The sequence below is a fragment of the Pongo abelii genome, chromosome 9, assembly GCF_028885655.2.
Source record: "Pongo abelii isolate AG06213 chromosome 9, NHGRI_mPonAbe1-v2.0_pri, whole genome shotgun sequence".
Lineage (NCBI taxonomy): Eukaryota > Metazoa > Chordata > Mammalia > Primates > Hominidae > Pongo > Pongo abelii.
In genome coordinates, this window is record NC_071994.2 from 127,599,385 (window position 1) to 127,613,381 (window position 13,997).

General features: G+C 37.4%; 1 protein-coding gene across 1 annotated transcript; it reads right to left on the reverse strand.

The window, feature by feature from the left end:
* Positions 1–355: 355 nt before the first annotated feature.
* LOC100447616 (olfactory receptor 8B2) lies at positions 356–13,403 on the reverse strand. The gene is made up of 3 exons (XM_002822629.5): positions 13,352–13,403; positions 3,510–3,637; positions 356–2,180 (listed from the first exon to the last, which is right to left on the reverse strand). The coding sequence occupies exon 3, from the start codon at positions 2,161–2,163 to the stop codon at positions 1,222–1,224; it is 942 nt and encodes a 313-aa protein (XP_002822675.1). The 5' UTR covers positions 2,164–2,180; positions 3,510–3,637; positions 13,352–13,403; the 3' UTR covers positions 356–1,221.
* Positions 13,404–13,997: the final 594 nt, after the last annotated feature.

Genomic DNA, 13,997 nt, shown 5'->3' on the forward strand with positions numbered 1-13,997 from the left:
AGGGAGGCATGATGGTGTGTGCATGTACTCCCAGCTACACAGGAGGCTGAAGAAGTCCTCTACCTCATGCTATACACAAAACTTAATCTAAAAATGGACCAAAACCATACACACACAAAAAAGCTTAAACTATAGGCTGAAGTGGAAGAATTACTTGAGCCCGGGAGTTGGAGGCTGCAGTAAGCTATGATCGAACCACTGCACTCCTATCTGGGTGACAACCTTTATATAAAATGTGTTTCATGTCTTATTGGTGAGATAAAGTTTAAGTAGGCTCACAGGATATTTGTATAAATATAGTTTATTAACATTAATATACACTCCTTATGATAAACCACATTGGATAAGGAAAATGTTGTATAAAATATTTCTACTAACTTAATGTGCAGTATTTACCTATAAGGAGTAAAAAATAACATTTACAGTAGGAACTACATGCTTTTTTTCAAAATTTTCAGTGCTGTTTTAGACAGTAATAAATGAAGTTTTATAATGTAAACTATATTCCCCCTTATTGGAATCCTGAGGTGCACATGTATTATTTCTCTAATCATCCTCTGTTAATGCTGCCTTTGGCGATAAAAGGTGGAGATACACATATTCTCTGCTATATCAAATGGACTGGAAAAATAGAGGTTCTCAAAAGCAAACGGCATGTGGTACAAATTTTGCCATTCTCAAAGGGAACAAGAAAAGTCAGAATAATAAAAGGAAAAATGGTGAAAACATAGAACAAAAGGACAAGATCAAGGGGAACTGAATCTGCTTTAAATTACCTGCCATTTGTAATGGATATATTTCATCAAATCCAGCTGCCTATGTCTGTAACAATGTTGATAAAAATAAGAATGCTTCTATCATATTTGGCACTTCTGTGTTTAGGTGAGAAAGCCGTGACTTTGACATTTTTATAATTCATGAAATTTACCACATTTGTCCAATTAAGAATAGCCCAGGAGAGAGGAAAGGTAGAAAATAATAAAGAAAAATATCAGTGCATATGTTCCCTTTACAAATATGCCATGACCTCTTTAGTAATATTGCGAGAAGTGCCAGAGATGCAAAAACAAAAAAAAGACAAGTGATCTCATAAGAGAAATGATAAGACAAGTTTATTAAATCACATTTAACACCATCTGTAGAAGCAACAAGATCTCTTCATGAAAAACATTAATAAAAATTTGAAGTCCTTCAATTGTTTTACATCATTACTGCTTCTAATTAGAATATATTTCTTCTCTGAATTTTAATCAGAGCTTTCCTCAGTGCAACTTTGAGATCCTTGTTCCTCAAACTGTAGATGAGGGGATTGAGCATGGGCACTACATTAGTGTAGAAAACAGAAGAAACTTTTCCCTGCTCCACAGATCCAGAAGAATATTTAAGATACATGAATGCCGCTGACCCAAAAAACAGAGACAGAGCAATGACATGAGAGCTACAAGTACTGAAGGCTTTTGATCTTCCTTGAGTGGATTTGATATGAAGAATGCTAGTGACAATGAAAACATAAGAAATGAGGATGATAAAACTGGGTACCGTGATGTTAAAACCAACAACAATGAGAACAACCACCTCGTTGACATAGGTGCTGGTGCAGGAAAGCTGGAGGAGGGGGAGTATGTCACACAAGTAATGGTTGATGATATTAGCACTGCAGAAGGTGAGTCTAAGCATGCACCCGGTGTGGGCCGTGGCTCCAGCCAATCCCATTATATAAGCAGCAAAAGTGAGCATGGAACAGACCTGATGGGACATGGTGACCTTATACAGCAATGGATTACAGATGGCCACATAGCGATCATAGGCCATTGAGGTCAACATGTAGCATTCAGAGATGACAAAAAAGAGAAAGAAAAACAGCTGAGTCATGCACCCAACATAGGAGATAATATTCTTTTTTGATACAAAGTTCATTAGCATTTTGGGAGTGAAAACAGACGAGTAACAGAGATCAATGAAGGAGAGATTGAAGAGGAAATAGTACATTGGTGTGTGGAGGTGAGAATTTTGACTGATAAGAGTGATCAAGCCAAGATTGCCTACCATGGTGACAATGTAGATCACTAGAAACAGGAGAAAGAGGGGTTGCCGGAACTCTGGATGATCTGTTAATCCAGCAAGAATAAACTCAGTCACTAAGGAGTTGTTTGGAGACACCATTTTTTCTCTTCAAAAATCTGGAGGACCAAAGAAAATTCCATTAATAGCAAACACAGCTTTCTTCTTACAAACTCTCATTCACGAGGAGGCAACTCAGGCTGTAGGAATTTGGGTGAGTTCCTCTTTGTTTCATGGGGTCTGACTGTACTGAATGTACTGTCACATCCACTCCTCAACATTTCAGTCACTGTCTTTTGTCTGCACAGACTGAATGTGACAAACAATTGCTCCTTTTCTTACTAGAAGACAGAGAGGTGGAGTAGCTGAGGCACAGGCCTACCTGCTGTTGAGCTTGGGTTATGTGGATGTGTCTCATCTCCCTTGCTTCCATCTGGCCCTTCACTTCCTAGTTTCCTTTTTTTTTTTTTTTTTAAGACGGAGTTTCACTCTTGTTGCCTTGGCTGAAGTGCAATGGTGGGATCTCGGCTCACTGCAATCTCTGCCTCCTGGGTTCAAGAGATTCTCCTGTCCAGCCTCCCAAGTAGCTAGGATTACAGGCGCATGCCACCACCCCAGCTAATTTTTGTATTTTTAGTAGAGACAGGGTTTCATCATATTGGTCAGGCTGGTCTCGAACTCCTGACCTCAGATGATCCACCTGCCTCAGCCTCCCAAAGTGCTGGGATTACAGGCGTGAGCCACCGAGCCTGGCCACTTCCTAGTTTCTACTTGTTTCCATTATTCTACTAGACACTTCAGTTTCCTTGTGATGACCACCAGGTAAGGGAGGATTCCTTCAGGGCAGAGACCATACTGATATTCTGTTTCCTAGACAGGGGTCTCCTATAGGGTTTCTAGATACCTTACTATAAGGATCCATGAAGTCACCAGGTGATAACAGAAGACGTTAGTAGTCAAAGCCTTATGATTCACCACATACAAATTACATAAGTGTTTCTACACATTCTCCTCTATTCCATCCTAGCTGGACAGAGGATGAAGAAAGGAAGCTGAATGTGCTTTCACAGGTCTTTGTAAGAGCGCATGAGAGAAACATAATTAATTTGGGTACATTTATATTAGTTGTTAAGTTTGTAAAATTTTACCAAACTGGTATTTTTGTGACCCTTAAACTCTTCTATATGTATAGCACATGTCAATATATTTTTAATAAAGAGACAGATCTCCTTTCCTGGCATTCCTCTGTTCTGGATGTGTCACTTGGAACTGCTATTGCTATCTTGATACCAGGCTGAGAATGAAGCCAACAGAGAGAACATTGTGAGAAAAATGCAAGCCCGAGAGTCAGAGCTCCATACCACTAAGTTTCTTGCTATTGAATAGAATACTTTTCCCCATTTTTCAACAACATCCAGGAGAGAGAAATAGAAACTTGATTAACTCACCTTCCTTCCACTCAGAGAACTCAGTGCTGACCATTGATGTGTTTCACCTCCACTGCCCTGGAGGAAGAAATGGCTGTGAAGGTATCTATGTTGATCAGATGTAGTCAAAGAATCTTCTTCTCCCTTGACTGGCAAAAGCATTGAGCATAGATCTCAGACTCTCAATGTTCTGGGAATCATTTTGTGGTGTAGATCAAACTATTATTTATAAATTTGCCAAGAGTGTTTGTTGGAAAACCGCACTTCAAATCAGAGCTACCATGTCATAGAGCACATGGCATTTGCTCAAGGCTTATAATTCTTTTGGACCTGGTTACATATCCCGCAGTAAGTCTCTCTCAGGACCTCCCCTACCATGACAAACTCTGCAGGGAAGAAATTGTATGCCTGTGTTTACAGGCTAATTTGTTGTAGTAGATATAAACTTCTCATCAGGGATTATACAATCCACAGGGCATAGGAGAAAGAGCCTCTGGTCTCATGTATAAAGATGTAAATGTAATGATTGTCAGAATTTTTGCTAATTATAATCCTAGGTAGTATATTAGCTTTAACAGGAATGTAAGTATAATTTAGTGAAGTTTATTGTTATGCTCATTTTTAATATTGTGAGTCCTTTTAAATAATCTTTTAAATAATCCATTTTTACTTTTGCATACTTCATAGGCATAAAGAAAAAGGATACTTTTAATTGATTTCAGATTTTTTAATAAAAATTTTGTGTAACATAGAATTATCCTTTATTTCATAAAAATGTATTTACCTTGGGTTGCTCTAACTCAACATGTCTTTGCCTTTCAGGTTAAAATCAAATCCATAAGAAAAATCACTATTCATGGGCCCTCATTTCAAGACAGTGTGACTTTAAGAATTTCCCTGTAGGTAGGAATTTGTGCTTGTGAGAAGGCATCTATTTTTTTACCTTTTTATTTTAAAATTACTAGAATCACAAGAAGTGGCAAAAGTCATACACAGGTTCCCTTGAACTCTTCACCCAGTTTCCTCACATAGTGACATCTTCCACGACTATAGGACAATAGCAAAACCAGGAAATTGACATAGGTTCAATAATGTTAATGAAACTACAGACCTTATTCAGTAGTTTAACATGCTCGTATGTATGTGTGTGTAAATCTATGCAATTCTATCCCATGTACATATTTATGTAACCACCACCTAAGTCAGGATACAGAATTCTCTCTTTTTTTTTTTTGAGACTGTGTCCTACTTTGCTGCAATCACAGCTTACTGCAGCCTCAACCTCCCAGGTTCAATAGATCTTCCCACCTCAGCCTCCCAAGTAGCTGGGACTACAGGCACGTGCCACCACCATTGGATAATTTTTGTATTTTTTATAGAGACAGGATTTCATCATATTGCCTAGGCTGGTCTTGAACTCCTGGGATCAAGTAATCCACCTGCCTTGGCCTCTGAAAGTGGTGGGGCTACAGGAGTGAGCCAGCATACCCAGCCAAAAATATCCATCTTAAAAGAGATGTATAAATTTTTATTTTTTTATTTTTTATTGGTAATTATTGTATGTATTTATGGGATACAGTGTGGTGTTTTGATAAATGTATACATCATGAAATTATTAAATTAAGATCATTAACATACCTAATTTAATTGTAAATCAATTAAATCAACTCACATACTGATTTTCTGTAGTGCAAACACTTAAAATCTACTCCCTTAGCAATTTTGAAATATATATTGCATTATTATTAACTATACTCTCCAGTCAGTGCAATAGATTCCAAAAACATATACCTCCTTTCTAACTAAAACTTTGCACCCTTTGGCCAACATCTCATTCCCCTCACCCCCAGTCTCTGGTAACAACCATTTTGTTCTTTTTCTTTTTATTATACTTATTGATTTAAAAATATTTGAGACCAGATCTCACTCTGTCACCCTGGCTGGAGTACAGTGGCACGATATTGGCTCACAGAAGGCTTGGCCTCCTGGACTCGAGCAATCCTCTCACCTCAGCCTCCTGAGTAGCTGAGAGTACAGGCGCCTGCTACCACACCCAACTAATCTTTTTTTATTTTTGTAGAGACAGGGTCTCACTGTTTTACAGGCTGGTCTCGAACTCCTGGGCTCAAACAATCCTCCCACCTTGGCCTCCCAAAATGCTGGGATTACAGGTGTGAGCCATCACACCCAGCGTAATTTTAAAATTTCTATAATTTTATAAGATAATATTCCGAAAATATATATATTCATAGTTATTAATGAAAATTTGTACTTTCTTTTGGAACATAAATTCTTTACATCAGGCTTTGTGCTAGAAATAGCTATTTGCAATGCTTTTTCCAGAATTTTTAATGAGTGTATCTCTAATTTCTTTTATAGTCACTGTTTTAGTTCACATTGACCTGCTATAAGAGAATACCTAAGACTAGGTAAGACTGGGTAATTTATATAGAATTTTCTTGGCCAAGGATTCTGGAGGTTGGGAAATCCAAGACTGAGGTGTCGGCATCTTGCAAGAGCCTTCTTGCTGTGTTATCACATAGGGGAAATGCAAAGAGACAGAGAGAGAGAGAGAAAGACTGGAGCTGAACTCATCCTTTTGTAGGGAACCTACTCTTGCTATAAAGGCATTAATTCATGAGGGGAGAATCCTCATGGCCTAATCGCCTCTTACAGGTCTCATCGCTTAATACTGCTACAATGGCAATTAAATTTCAAGATGCATTTGGGAGGGGACAAACAATCAAAACACAGCAATCATCATCAATGAGAAATTATATATGAAAAGTGGTAAGAGTTTTCAATAATTTGTACCACCATTTAAAACTTTGCTATTGAAATCAGATTTTAAAAATATAAGAGTTTTTTTCCTTTCATTGGCATATTTAATGTTGAATCAGTTTGGAATCAATTTCACTTTTTTATTTCAAATATTACAAAATAACAAAGAAGCTCTAATTTGCAGAAAGTGTATGCATTGTTAGAGTAACCACATTGCAACCAGCTTAGATGCCACCAAAAGGCTCCATCAGCTGCTGTAAGAGAATATATGGAGGGAAGTATCTGATCTGGGATACTTGGACGAAGTACCTGATCTAGGGCTTCTGCCTGGAGCAGTGGCTATAGGATTTCTGGCCTGGTCTCCCACCACCACAGAAGGCAGCACCTAAGGCTGAGCACTGTGCTTCTTGGGCACCCGAAACATAAGCTTCACCAGCAGCTCCATAGGCCTCTTATCCACAATGGTCTCTGTCCTTCTCTCCATGTGACAGCTGTAGCTGGTGTCCAGGTGGTGAAGTGCCTCTTTGGTCAGGCTGTGAAATAGAACAGTGAGTACCTGACGTGGCCAACTGTTCTTGCAGCTAGGCAAAGCATACCATCAGATACTCTCCACCCTTGCCCTCCTGAGAGCATCTTTTTAGGTTCTGTAGCCTCTGTGCCTTTCACATATATTCTTATAGGGCTTCTACATGAATAAAACTTTCTTCCAATTAAAATTGTATTTATACAGCCGGTACAAAAGAAGGATAACAAAGATGTACGACAGTACCCATATCTTCAAGAAAGTCACCAATTTGCAGATACAATACTTCCAAATATCCAGAAGTTGGTTTTAAAAATGCTTCATATTCTGAAATAGTTCTTCAAATCTCGAATTATATTACTTTTTTAAACCTACATTTGAATGTTTAATCAATTCAGTTTTATGTAAATTATAACTTTAATTTTAAAAATTGAAATTTTTTGCCAGGATGATGAAAAGAAAAGAGTGGACCTGTAAAATAAGTCTGTTGATTGACAGCAGAGCCAGGCATTTTGCTGACTTATCCTCCAGGGGGTGCTGGTGACGCGGATATCATATTCAGACTGCAAGGTGCATGCCAAACCTGCGACTCATATTTTACTTTTGTTAAGTACCAAGGATGTAGTCATGGATGCTGCACATCTTTGTTTTGTCTTTCGTAAAATGTGAAGTTTTTTAAAGATGTGCTCTTGAGCAAAACTTAGATCAAACCATTTTAAGCTATTTAATCAGGCATCTTAATGGATGTAGGAGAGAAAATGATAGAGGCAGACATGAGGCCTTCAGATTTCTGCATGGTAGAGTAAGAGTTTTAAACAAATCCATTACAATAAGGTAAATTTACCTAATAAATGTATATAAATGACGCTTCATTCTTATAGCAATTTTTTTAGTCAGATGTAAGTAAAGATCTTAACTGGTATAAATGTGTTCTATAGCTGTTCTTACAAAGCAGTGTTTTCAACTTTTTCAAAAGGTAATAGTATCTTCTGACAAAGATAAAAATTGCACACATAGGTAAGCTCATTCTCCAGAATCAGATATATCCTTTAAGGAGCATTTTTCCTTGAACCATTTGAGAAGTACAAATGGACAGAGAAAATTTTTCTTGTGAGTAACCCACAAAACATGAAGATTTTGTAAAGATCCATTTTCTATTATTTGTGTTATAAATAACTCTTATTTTTTTCTGTTTCCAAATATAAAAACATAGTATGTAACAGACTTTTTAAAGTACACGTGCAATTCTAGAGATTGTGTCTTGCTTCACTAAGGAGCCTTGTCCCAAATCTCCACAGCCTCACTATCTCTGGAAATAATCACTGTAATACAAGAATATGATTAAATGTTTCTTTGTAGCAGATCCTGTTTATCCCATTCTAAAATCAGACCTTTCTAAGGCCATGTGCATTTTTCTAGTTTCACATCAACGACTAGTCCATTATCTCTCGGCTACAAGCATCTTGGCTGAGAACATTATTCCCACAATGACCCCACTTTTAGGTTCTTTGAAAAAGATGCAAAAGAAATGTAGCTGAGTTGGCCATCCCACAAAGGAGATGATGTTCCTCTCTGAGATAAAGCCCATTGGAATTTTTGTGGTACAGACAAATGAATAGCAGACATCAATGAAGGATAGAGTGAAGAAGAAAAAGTGTGTGGGGGTATGAAGGTGAGAATTTAGGGACATAAAATTATGTTCAAATTCTCCCTACAGGGGCCACATTAAGAATAACACACTGGGGCAGCTGGAGTTTGTTAATCTCACAAAGATAAACTCAGTCACTGAAGAATTATTTTCCACTGCCATTCATTTCATGGTATGATCTACAAGAACAGGGGCAGACAGTAACATTAATGACAGATCCTCCCTCTTTGTCCCTAGAGGGAGAGCTGGATCTGCTGGTTTGTCAGCTCAGGGTTGTCTAAAGACATACAGCAAGGCATCCAAGGAGGAAAACTCCCTAAGGAGGTTCCCAAGGCCTGAAATTCCAGATTGTCCTTCCCTCTTCTGTCCCTCCCCCAAGTCAGTTTTTGTAGGTCTCTAACCAGAGAAAACTGCATGTAGACCTTCTGCAGTTTCAGCACTTCCTCCCTCCAACCAGGGCTGTCTCCAGAGTATTCCCCCAGAATCTTTGATTTATGGGTTTGGAAGGAAATCGGCAAGACAAAGATGATTTAGACATTCGTCGTTGTTTTTCCTAGAGACCCTACCAATGCTCGACCTCGAGGGCCCTCCTTTCCCATTGTCTTGAAGGGGGCAAATCTGATGATGCAGCAGGCAAGAGCCATCAGCACAGTCTTCAGTCTCTGACAAGCTATAAGAGTTCTTTGGAGAATTTTCCATGACTTCTATTTGAAAACTTGCCCAGAAGGCCGTCTTCACAAGCAAGCAGTAAAACAACTTTTGAAGCCTAACTGGCTTGAATGGAAATTTGTTTCATGCCCTACAGCTCTGGAGAAAGTGATTCAAAGCCCAGAGAATGATTCTTTCCATTGCAATTTCCTCTAAAGTTGGATGAGCCTCTTAAAGGTTTATATTACTGAGCCTGTGTGCACATTCTGTGTCACAGACCTACCCTTGGATCCTTCCGTACTCAGCGTTCTTACTTAGTTTATAATTTCATGTCAGGAAATCCAATCTCCAATGCAGAAGAGTGAATGCTCCCTTTGTCACTTCCTTCATTTTCCCCTGGAGTCTATGCACAGTGCTACGAAAGGAAAGTCCAGGGATACAGTCACTTGCCATTTCTACTTTCCTACATACCTTTGGATTGTGTTAGTAAAATCGTAGATTATAGCTTTGACACCATATGTGATTGTGGATTTCTCCTCTATAAAGGTATTTGTAGCAAAGTAGCTAAGTATTTGTAGCTACTTTGTAGCTAAGTCAGACTGCCTCAATTTAAATCTAGACTATTTCTGCACTTCCTAACTGTGAGATTTTTAGATGTTATGTAACTTCTTTGACCCTTGTTTCCTTCTCTGTAAAATGAGAATAGTAATTGATTGCCGTGGGGGTTAAATGATTTAGTACATGGAAAGTATTAGAACACTGCCTGGAATATGGAAAGAGTCTGGTAAGTGTTTGTTCTCCTTCTCCTCATTCATATTCACCTATATATATAAAACGTGAACCTTTTCCCTGCCTGCTCCCTGAACACTTTCATTTTATGTGTATTTATGTTCCCCAAGTTCAAAGTGTCCCAAACTACAGTCAGCATTTTCTTATGATTTCCAGAACCACTCCTTCTCTGTTCATTATTGTCTAAATTATTTTCATGACCACCCAGGTTACTAAATTTAAGCATCTGCTCCTCACTCATCTTTTTCATCCAGTCTCCATGTCCCAGAGAAGCTATTTCTTTGAAATTTTGCTCTGGTCTTTCCTCTCTGATACATTGCTTTCATAAGTCTCTCTTCACCTCCTGATTGGATTACACTTGATTTTCTAATGTGGGTTCTTATGGAATAAAATAATTTGTTCTCTGTAACCTCCTTCTCACCACACACACACACAATCTTATCCTTGCAATATGGCTTATAATTATAAATTTGGTTAGATAAATATTCAGTAGTTGCATTATTAACACAATTTTAAACACTATTTACAGATAATAGATCAGATACCAGAATCATTTTTATTTTATTCCTTTTTCATTTTCCATGAAGCAACTGTTTTTGGGGGCTCTCATTTGCTTTGATAGTCTATGATTTCCTTGAATTATCCTCATGACTTCTACTCCATTTGTATATATCTTTTCTCACCATATACAGTTGTAGCCATATGATGTTAGCGGGTATTTCAAAAATTTCATCTTCTCAAAAATGTCATCCTAAGAAACTTGTGATCTACTACAACGTTAATGGGATGTCCTCTAGCTTTGTTGAAAATCTAACATTTTGAGATCTCTTGTCGCCATCTTTCTGGGAATTCTCTTCACCTCATACCTGTGTTAGGTAACCTGTTTTCTAGATTCTATGTTTTCCTGTTTCTTCATTTCTCTCTCCATTTTTAAAGTGAACTTCATTTTTTAGAATAGTTTTAGATTTATAGAAAAATTGAGAACGTAGTACAGAGAATTCTCATATACCCCACTCTCAGGTCCCCTAATATTAAATCTTACCTTAGTATGGTACACTTGTTACAATTAATAAACCAGTGTTGTTACATTATCATTAACTAAAGTCTGTATTTATATAGCCTCAGTGTTCACCTAATGTCATTTTTCTGTGCCAGGTCATCCAGGTTACCCCATTACATTTAATTTTCAATTCTCCTTACATTCCTCTCAACTGTAATAGTTTTCTTCCTCATTTTGATTGAAAATTTTTCTATTAATTTCCAGAGAAAATGTACATGGAATACAAATTTTATAGAAATTGCCTGTCTGAAATTGCCTCTTTTTTTGCCTTCTTCTTTGATTGGCAGTGGTAGGGTTTAACTTCCAGTTTAAAAGTTAATTTAAACTTCCAGTTTAAAAGTTAATTTAAACTTCCAGTTTAAAAGTTAATTTAAACTTCCAGTTTAAAACTTAATTTAAACTTCCAGTTTAAAACTTAATTTAAACTTCCAGTTTAAAACTTAATTTAAACTTCCAGTTTAAAACTTAATTTAAACTTCCAGTTTAAAACTTAATTTAAACTTCCAGTTTAAAACTTAATTTAAACTTCCAGTTTAAAACTTAATTTAAACTTCCAGTTTAAAACTTAATTTTTCTGAGAATTTTGAACATATTGATACAATATGTGTACTGGAATTGCATTAAATCTATAGATCTAATAAATGGACATGTTAATAACATTGTATCTTCCATTCCATGAATATCATGTATCTTGCATTTATTTATATTATTTTTTCTTTCTCAGAGCAAGGTTTTAAAGTTTTCAATTTAGACATTTGCACGTCTTTCATTAAATTTATTCCTAAGTTAGTTTGGGGTGCTATTATAAATGATGCATTAATGTAACTTTCCAAATTTTTGTGGCTATTACATAGAAACACAATTGATTTATGTTTAATGACCTTGTATCTTGAGACCTAGATTCGTTTTTTAGCTCTAGTATTTTTGTTCTGTAATTTTTAAAAGAATTTTCTACATAAGCAATTATTTTTGGTGAACAGTGCTTATTTGTCTTCTTCCTTTTCAATACGTCGGCATTTTATTTCATTTTTCTGTCATACTTCAACAAGCTAGGCTCTTCACCAAACATAGAGGAGAGAGAATAATCTTAGTTTGTTTCCAGTCTTTTGGGGAAAGTACTTAGTCTTCAACCATTAACTATGATGTAAGATGTAGTTTTTTAATAAGTTGCTTTTGCTAAATTGAGAACATTCTCTGCTGTCCTATTTTTCTGAAAGTTTTCTTGTAAGTGGCTCTTCCCATGGCTGAGAGTAATAAAGGTGGAGACACATGTTCATAAGGAGCACAATGGGGTCTTATTGTCTATAGGTGGAGAAATCTGTCTCAGAAAAAGCCACATAGAACCAAGCACATCAGAAAAATTGAAAATGAGGCACAATCCCTGTGACCCCTTGGATCCAGGCAACTCTGAAGCAAAATGTGTCCCTAGGAGGCAGGACTCGACTCCACCTACTATTTTAGGGAGCTGCCCTTCATAGAGATTGAAGACTGGCTGAAGCAGGAAAGAGGCACCGAAGGCACCTCCCCATAAGACATGTCCACCAGTGTCATGAAAATTTACCATTACCATGGCAACACTCAATGTCACCACCCCTTTTCTAGAAATTTCTGAATAACTTGTGTCTTAATTTGCATGCAATTAAAAGTAGGTATAAATAGGACTGCAGAACAACCTCTGAGCTGCTGCACAGTGCACACTGCCTCTGAGAGGAGCAGTACCTCTGCTGCTGCCATACATTGCCACTTCAATAGAAGCTGCTGTCTATTACCACTGGCTCATCTTGGAATTCTTTTCTGAGCGAAGCCAAGAATTCTCCCAGGTTAAGCCCCAATGTGGGGGCTCGCCTGCCCTGCATTACTTGGACTTTCCCATTAAATGAACTTTTTTGTTTAAACTGGTTTGGCTCAGGTTTGTTAAATCTGAATTACCGAAAGTAATTACTGAAAAGCAATCACTTAGAATGAAAAGGCTCTTAATATATTGCACTATTGTACCTTGTACAAATTTCTGTGGCAGCGCTTACTTCCATTTTTATGTATAGCATAAAAATTTCTGTTACAGAAATAAATTTTACATTAAGGAAGATCTGTGTTTGAATCCTAGCTCTGCCATTAGTTTTTGTGACTTGGGCAAAAGCATTTAAACTAAGCCTTGGTTTATTCCTGTGTAAAACAGAGATACTTGTGTAGAGATTTTAAAAGGTAAGTTAATAAAAGAGCTTAGCATTGTTAACACCAGTTACCCATTAGTTGTGCAATTCTCAGTTTCTTCTGTTGATTCTTCAATTAGACCAAAGGGCAGATCTGTATCTTATCTCTTTTTGTGTTCAGAGAATCTTGATACTTAAATCCTCTACAGATGTTTATTTGATGAAATGAATAAGTAAAAGTTCCAAAATAATCAGATAACTTACTTGTGGAGTTTAGATCTCAAGGATCCTTTATCTAAGCAAAGGTATATCAGCTCAGGAGAGGAGTGTTTTTGCCAATAGACAGAATTGTGCAGGCTTTGTGTGCTCACAGACATCACCTTAGAAACTTAGCCAGAGGACTTTGGGTTAGAGAAATACAGTTGAACTCATCCATTTTAACCACTGCTACTTTCTGAAAGCCCACTAAAATGTTAATGAAGGCATTAAAAGGCAGAAGAATAAGCATGTTTCATTAACTCACTGGGACAAGAACACAGTTGAAAGACAGCAGGAAAAAAAAATCAGAAAGCTGGAAGGCACAGTGATAATCAGTAACTGACTCAGTGGTCCCCAGAAAGCTGAATTCAGAGCTCCGTAGTGGAAGCAAATATCCAGATTACGCCATAGCACGTCTCACATGCTCAGTAATGTGGTGGCACAGCTCACCTCTGAAAGTAGGGGTGATGGTGAGCATAAAAACAGGAGGGCGGCTTGAAAGTCTGTTACAGAAGTAGGCAGATCCCCAGATTCTCTCTTCTACTTGGTGCATCCAGAAGAGTGATCCTCCTACACCCCAGCAGAAGACTGGAGGTTTATTCTGTAGAGATGAAAAATGAAACATCTCTAGAATAGAAGGCACTTGAGTGTG

Excerpts from the sequence above, each read along its gene's own strand:
- LOC100447616 (XM_002822629.5), bottom strand. The coding sequence starts at position 2,163 with ATGGTGTCTCCAAACAACTCCTTAGTGACTGAGTTTATTCTTGCTGGA.